Source organism: Triticum aestivum, chromosome 1A (genome assembly GCF_018294505.1).
Source record: "Triticum aestivum cultivar Chinese Spring chromosome 1A, IWGSC CS RefSeq v2.1, whole genome shotgun sequence".
Lineage (NCBI taxonomy): Eukaryota > Viridiplantae > Streptophyta > Magnoliopsida > Poales > Poaceae > Triticum > Triticum aestivum.
In genome coordinates this window covers 260,954,395-260,961,927 of record NC_057794.1, presented here as the reverse complement: position 1 = coordinate 260,961,927, position 7,533 = coordinate 260,954,395, and the positions used below count along the sequence as shown (strand labels likewise).

General features: G+C 40.9%; 1 protein-coding gene across 2 annotated transcripts; it reads left to right on the top strand.

Moving 5' to 3' along the window:
* Positions 1-535: 535 nt before the first annotated feature.
* LOC123045177 (protein NPGR2) lies at positions 536-5,717 on the top strand. 2 transcript variants are annotated; one of them, XM_044468131.1, is made up of 6 exons: positions 536-844; positions 1,469-1,758; positions 2,519-2,768; positions 2,938-4,151; positions 4,692-4,842; positions 5,220-5,717. In XM_044468131.1, the coding sequence occupies exons 2-6, from the start codon at positions 1,510-1,512 to the stop codon at positions 5,534-5,536; spliced, it is 2,181 nt and encodes a 726-aa protein (XP_044324066.1). In that variant the 5' UTR covers positions 536-844; positions 1,469-1,509; the 3' UTR covers positions 5,537-5,717. The 2 variants fall into 2 exon arrangements, with proteins under 2 accessions (XP_044324066.1, XP_044324074.1); XM_044468139.1 differs by having other exon boundaries at positions 536-1,249.
* The last annotated feature ends 1,816 nt before the right edge of the window (positions 5,718-7,533 follow it).

Sequence of the window (7,533 nt, the reverse complement as noted above, 5' to 3'; positions counted from 1 at the left end):
GTTCATCCCATATGCGGCCGATGCTATTACCACTGAAGCAATGGCTATGAGAGATGGTTTGGAATTTACAAATTCTCTCGGTTTTAACCAGATCGAGGCGGAATCAGATTCACTCGAAGTCATTAACTTCTGTACTGGCCACACGAGATGGTGGGATGAAGCAGCAGCTTTATTTGCAGAGTGTGTGGATATAGGTACTATGATCGGGAAGGTCACTTTCAAGCATTGTCTTTACTCTTGTAATCAAGTGGCTCACGTGCTAGCAAGTCATAGCTATTGTAATAAGTCTTCTTTTAGTTGGCTAACGAGTCCCCTGACATTGTTGATGGTAAGCTCGTAGACGATGTAACCGTGTTTTAATTTTAATAAAGCTAGTCATGATGACCTTTCCTTAAAAAAAGTCTGCTTAAGGAGGGATTGATCCGGTTTTAGTGATTTGACTAGAGGGTTGTTGGAAAGGCGTTCAGTTTTAACGTACCTAAATGGGGGGGGGGGGGGGGCAGACGGGCCGTTCCGGCCCATTAGGGGAAAAAAACACGAGTCACAGAGTCAGTACGACTATGAGCATTCTTCCCAACTACCCCACCCACGTCTCAGTGTTCAAACAAGGGTAGATTCCCGATTCCTGGATTCGGGAGCCTTCGTCCATTTTCAAGTCGGAGCTCGGCTCGTTCATCGATCCGGCGGCGCAAAACCGTGGTTTCCTCGGCGCTCCGGTGATCCGTTCGAACCCCCGGCTCGCCCAAGTCGCCAAGCGCGACACTGGTCGTTTAGGCGGCTGGTCGAGTTCTTTGACGGAGTCGGCGGCGAGCTAGGTTCCCTTTGGGTTTGGGCAGGAGGAAAGGTGAGCCGGTTCTCTTTTTTAAATTAAAACTCAACTATTCGGTGCTTGGCCCCGGTCGATTGGTCTTTTTACACCTTTTTGCTTTATTCTTTGCAATGTATCTTGATTCACTCTTTCGCTTTCTCACCGCCCGGGTTTTCTAGACCTGACGGGAGGAGGTTGCGAGCTCCGAATCTTGCATTCAGTTGGGGAATTCGCTAGGTCTTGGTAGGCGGTAGATAGGGCTCCGTCGGTGGCCGTATTCTTTCCTGGGGGGAACTCTCGTCGAGTTCTTGGAATAAAGGAGGGATTTTCGGCCCGTGGGATCCGTATTTAGGGCTAGTTCTTCGGAACACGGGGCTGGAGTTTGCACAGATATCTCGATCTGCTGTCGGCGGCGGCCGAATCTTGTCTCGTTCTTCATGGGTAAGTTGATTTTTTTTCTCTTTTCAGAAACTCCTTATCTCCCAGTTCTGTTTCGTGTAAACCACCGAGTACATGCTGTAGTGGAGTATCGCTGAGATGTGCTTCCGTTGCTAAATTGGTTGTTATGGTAGCATGACAAGGCTGTATTACAATGTGATTATTTTGGTTTTATCTTTTCGCGCAATGTTTTGTAATTTTGGACATGCTATTGAATGTTAGGTAATTGTGTGGAGAGATGGGGCGATATATGATACAGCAGGATGGAGGGTAGGAAAGAAAGGGGGAGATTAAGGAATTTTGTCCGGCGCATGGCAATGGAGTGCCTTTGCTCTGGAGAGCAGCTGAAAGGGGCAGATGACACCATCCGGTCATCGGACTCTATGTTTACCAAAGATTTCTCAGCAAGTGGGTACTCTTCCAGGAATGGAGAGGTTGAGCAATACCTTGATAATGGCAACATCGAGGAAGCTGAGTTGTCACTGCGGGAGGGCGTGTGCCTTAACTATGAGGTCGGTGTTTCCTTTTGTGGAACTAATGCTGTTGTTTTGATAAGAGTATGCTTTGAGTAATTGCATTGCTTGCGGAATGTAAAGTCTTTGAACATGCTTCCCATCTGTCTTGTGGTTCCCTGTGATGTAATTTTATTAACATTTAGTTTGCTTGATAGTTTAGTTAACTGCGGCTGCTATTTTCCTTTTATGCATCCTTACGAATTTAGTTGTACATAAATTCCCTGTGAAGTAATTTTATTAACAGCTAGTTTGCTTCGTAGTTAAGTTAATCGTGGTTCCTATTTTCCATTTATGCTTCCTTATGAATTTAGTTGTAAAATTTTAACATGTGCCGAGCTACCTGTTTCCGTGAAGTTAAACGAATGGAAATATTCATATTTTATCTCCTACCAAAATTGGCTCACTAGCTCCTTGCTGTTTTAGGAAACCATCTGCTTTATCCTTTTCTTGCATGCAATTTGCCAAACAAAAACTGATTTCTAGTTTGAATTTTTACTATTCTATTTGCAATATATACTACCCAAGCAATTTAGTTGAGAAGCTTTGTAGGAGTACATTATTTTTGTCCTTTCAGAAAAATATTGATCATTTTTTTACCATGAACTTTGTTTCTTTGATTTAATCATATGCTTGAGTACCTTTTTTTTACAGTATCTTAACTCTACCGTCGGTGGATTTACTGATTGCATTCTTGACTAACCCACATTCAATACATGATCATAAATGTATATTTTATTTTGGCATTTGCATTTTACAGGAAGCAAGGGCATTGCTAGGAAGGCTAGAGTACCAACGAGGACATGTAGAAGCAGCACTTCGTGTGTTTGATGGGATAGACATATCTTCGTTAGTTCCTAAGATGAAAATCTCAATTGCTAGAAAAGCACATCGCCGGAAGACTCGTTCACAATGGGATGCTCCACCAATGCCCTTGCATGCTGTGAGCCTACTTATGGAGGCCATATATCTCAAAGCAAGAGCACTTCATGATCTCGGAAAGTTCAAAGGTACCCTATCTCTCTGTCACACACATGATTAGGCATGCACACTCACACATGCGTGCACAATTGCTTGGCATTTTAGTTATTTGGTGTTAAAAAAGATTCTTATCTAGCATTTCCGCTGTCATGCATGTGTTTACTGTAAGCATAACTTCAATTCAATTTGATATTGCAGATGCTGCACAAGAGTGCAGAATGATATTGGATATTGTGGAAGCAGCAGTACCTGAAGGCTTACCAGCAGGCTTTGGAAAAGGTTGTAAATTGAACGAAATAATATGCAAGGCCGTAGAGTTTCTCCCTGAGTTATGGAAATTAGCAGGGTTTTCGCTTGAAGCCATTTCTGAATATAGGAGGTCTCTTCTCAATAATTGGAATCTTGATGGAGAGACCATAGCTAAAATACAAAAGGAATTTGCTGTTTTTCTTCTGTACAGTGGCTGTGAAGCCCGCCCTCCAAATCTCCATTCTCAGTTGGATGGTTCATTTGTACCACGCAACAATATGGAAGAGGCTACACTCCTTTTAATGATTCTATTGAGGAAGTTTAATCTGAGGAGGGTTGAGCGGGATCCCACTGTGATGCATCACCTTACTTTTGCGCTGTCCATGTCAGGGCAACTAAAACCACTGGCTGTACAATTTGAAGAACTGTTACCTGGTCTGCTAGACAAAAGAGAATGGTCATACAATGTTGCATTGTGTTACCTGGCAGAAAAAGATGATTCTACTGCCCTGAATCTACTCAAAAGGATACTGAAGATTGGACAGGATTCTGACAACCTCAAAGAACTTCTCCTAGCTTCAAAAGTTTGCGTTGAGAAGGGTGCTCATGCTGAAGGCGCTGCCTATGCACGGAGGGCTATAACTAATATACAAGGAGGATGCAAACAATTGGCGGGTGTTGCAGATCTTTTGCTTGGTGTGTCCCTTTCTAATCAAGCTAGATATGCTATATCTGATACCGAGCGAGCTTCTTGGCAGTGTGAAGCACTCGAAGTACTTGGCAGTGCCGAAAAAAACATGCATGGGCAAGATTGTAGGATAATGTACAATCTGAGCCTTGAAAATGCTGAGCAAAGGAAGTTAGACGCAGCAGTATTTTATGCAAAAAAACTGGTGAAGTTAGAGGCTGGATCAGAGTTGAGGAGTTGGCTTCTTTTAGCTCGAATACTGAGTGCACAAAAACTGTTTACTGATGCTGAAACCGTTGTTGATGCTGCTCTTGATCAGACTGGGAAATGGAATCAAGGATATTTGTTGCGAACCAAAGCCAGAATTCAGGCTGCACAGGGGCAATTGAGGGATGCGGTTGGGACATATACCCAACTTCTTGCTTTAATTCAACTTAGAACAAAAAGTTTTGGAGCTGGGATCTCACTGGCAAAGGTGCTCTCCTGTTTCCAAATCTAATTGTGGAATCACAAGTTCTTGTTCATAGCATTTAGATTATTACACAAAATTAAAGTTTCCATGTTGCTATTAGAACAATTACACAAAAAGTTCTGGTAGCCTTGTCTGCCAAGTAGTAGGGTGCATTGTGTAATGATCTGAAGACAATAAGACATGAACATTTCATATACATTAATTATGATTTCAAGATTCGGCTCAGGGCATAGTTCTGCTGATGTGATAGTTGTTTCGTTCTCCTTTGTGAGAACAGGAAAAGTTTGAACCAACATGAGCGACAGGCTAACCAACTAGAGCCATAGGGTGATTGCTGCCAGTAATTATGCCTTCAATTCCAAGTGTTCTTTTTATGTTGACTGCTGCATACATGCATAGGACTAGTTGTTGGGTCAAGAGTTTAGTAAGGTCCACCATAGTGACCTCTTCATCCTTTTATATTTGTGGTTATGCGGCTTATGTCCATAACAGAGTAGCATTTAGAAGGTCACTATGTATGACATTTTAACATGATTTCTACAGGGTGGCGAAGATGATAAAAGCCTGGAAACAGAGACCTGGTATGATCTAGCTCTCTTGTACCTAGGCATGTCACAGTGGAGGGATGCAGAAGTTTGTGTATCAAAGATAAGAGCAACTAATTGTTATTCTGCCTTCGCTTGGCATGCTACAGGTTAATCTTGTCCTTTTTTATGCAACTATACTGTCGAAATATTATCTTCTGTAAAAATATTTTAGGAGTTGGAAGTAAGAAAACATTAACATGTCTACTTAATTGATCATCAAAGCTCCAGTTGGGGTTTACTCATTTATTATTACAAAATGTCGATAAATTTCGAGTTTGTTTGTTTCACCTTTGAAAATATACGTACATGTCATTCTCTAGGCACAGTTTTCATTTATCAATCTAACCATGTATAGATGGGGTCATTGTAATTTAGAATGCATTTCTTTCAGTTTCTTTAGCAAGTATTTGCAAAAAATTCTTCAGGTTTTTGCACTATAAGAAAGATAGTTCCTTCATATTACTTACTGCAATTTTATTTCCAGGAAAACTATGCGAAGCGAAAGATCTTCCAAAAGAAGCTTTGGGGGCTTATTTTCGAGCATTAGACTTTGATAGTAAACATGTTCCAAGTTTGATATCGACTGCTACTATTCTACGACAACTTGGGGACAGGCCATTGCCTTCTGTACGGTGCTTCCTGACTGATGCACTGCAGCTTGATAGAACAAATCATATGGCATGGTTTAATCTTGGCCTACTCTACAAAGAGGAAGGTGGCAGGTCAGCAGCTGAGGCTGCTGAATGTTTCCAAGCTGCTGCACTTCTTGAGGAAACAGCACCTGTAGAACCTTTCAGATGACATATATGTACAGGGGCTATAGAAATTGTAAGCTAGTATATTCTTTCAAATTTGTTTCACTTACACCGATGAAGTAGATTACAAAGTTCCAGAAATGACCTACATGATTGAGAGATAATAGCATCGGGCAATGTTTCCTTTTTCTTTAACAGTTCAATATATAGTTGAAATTTGTTTTCTATACAGGAAGAACAATGCCGTTCTTCCCAATTTACTATGAGCTTTTGTGACCTAATATGTTAGTCAGTAACATTATAATGTCAATATATCTTGAGAAGCAAACTGTCTCAAGTTTTAGGTAATGGATTTTTCTCTTCATATGTTTAAAATCATACAAGATGCAAGATGTTCCTGGAGGCCTTCGTATTATAGTGCTGTTTTTGTTGTCAAGTACAGTATAATATTCCAGGCAGCACATAAAATTTCCAAGAGTCTAAGTTGCTGTTGCATTACCAAGGTTCTGAAATTTGCTGTATAGCACCAGCATGTCTTAATGTTGTGTGGCAGGATTGTGATGGATACTGGTGGCAAGCAACCAAAGTGGTTGTAGTTGGATGGATTGAACATGGTTGTCAAGCACTAAGATAGCCTCAAACAGTATTCTTGTAGACTTTTCTTGGATGCCTCCCCCCATGGAAGAGACACTTCACTGTTGTTCATGGCTTCATGCAGAGGCTTAGGTAGCAGTCTCTTGTCATGCACTAATTGAGATGGTATTCTGGTCGGTGGTTTTGCTCAAGACTGGTGGACATTTGCTGGCATCCAGTCTGTTCAGGCAGTTCAGCAATGATGAACGGAAAGATTCCCTTGTGACTTTATACTAAGTTCACATTTCCAGATTTCCCCCATGTTATGTGATCATTATGTCTTTCAGATCAAAGGTTTTTGCACTGAACTTTTAGAAGATTATCCTTCGTGATTTGAAATGCGTAATGAAATGTTGATCACTTAATAGGAACACTGATTTGAAAACCCTTAACCTGCTTCGCGTCAATTCATTTAACCGTAAAATCCGAAGGCTTATTTATTCGGTAGGTTACTAAATCTTAGTCCAGTCTCTCGTCAGTTCAAATGACAGAATTTCGGTCTTCTTCCTTTTATTTTCTGTTTAGTGACCTCCACCAGACAACTAACTTAGAACATGCATTCCGAGTTATTTATGCGTAGATCTAAGGGCAACTTGCCGTCGCAAACGGACACGGATTTTGCCTCTTTCTTATCCGCCCCCGTCCGCGTTTGGGTTCACATTGCGTTCAACGCGCCGATGCAACTTTATCCGCGGCTAGTGTGCGGCTATATTTTTGCTCTTTTTTGCGTACATATAAACACATTGCCCAAAGTTCACATAAATCCAACCAAATACAAATATCATAGTTTCACGACCAAATAAAATCTCATAGTTTACAAAACCAAATAAAATTTAAATTGTCACAAATACTTGTTCTTTTTGCGTACATATCAAAAACATTGCCCAAAGTTCACATAATTCAACCAAATACAAATATTATATTTTCACAACCAAATAAAATCTTGTAGTTTACAACCTAAAAAATATTAATTGTCACAAATACATTTGAAAGAATAAAACAGCCGATACATCTGTTGGTTGCCAAGGTAAGTCACATATGCTCAAACAAATCATCTTGTAGCTGCTCAGGCACAACATTTTCTTCCTGAAATTGAAACCCCTGATCGAAGATTTCATCCTCACGCTCATCCACTGTGTTCATGTTGTGCATGATCACACAAGCAGTCATCACCTCTCACAACTTCCTGATGCTCCAAATTCTAACAGGATACCAAACGATGCCCCATCGAGATTGAAGAACACCGAAAACACGCTCCACATCCTTTCTAGCACTCTTTTGTGCTTGGGAGAATCTTCGCCTCTTCTCTCATATCTGATTGGAGATTGTCTTGACAAGAGTAGTCCACTGAGGATAGATACCATCAGCTAGGTAGTATCCTTTGTTGTAGTGGTGGTCATTGATCTCAAC

Excerpts from the sequence above, each read along its gene's own strand:
- LOC123045177 (XM_044468131.1), top strand. The coding sequence starts at position 1,510 with ATGGAGGGTAGGAAAGAAAGGGGGAGATTAAGGAATTTTGTCCGGCGC. Across the intron at positions 1,759-2,518 it reads GCGTGTGCCTTAACTATGAG|GAAGCAAGGGCATTGCTAGG; the intron begins GTCGGTGTTTCC and ends TGCATTTTACAG. Across the intron at positions 4,843-5,219 it reads CTTCGCTTGGCATGCTACAG|GAAAACTATGCGAAGCGAAA; the intron begins GTTAATCTTGTC and ends TTTTATTTCCAG.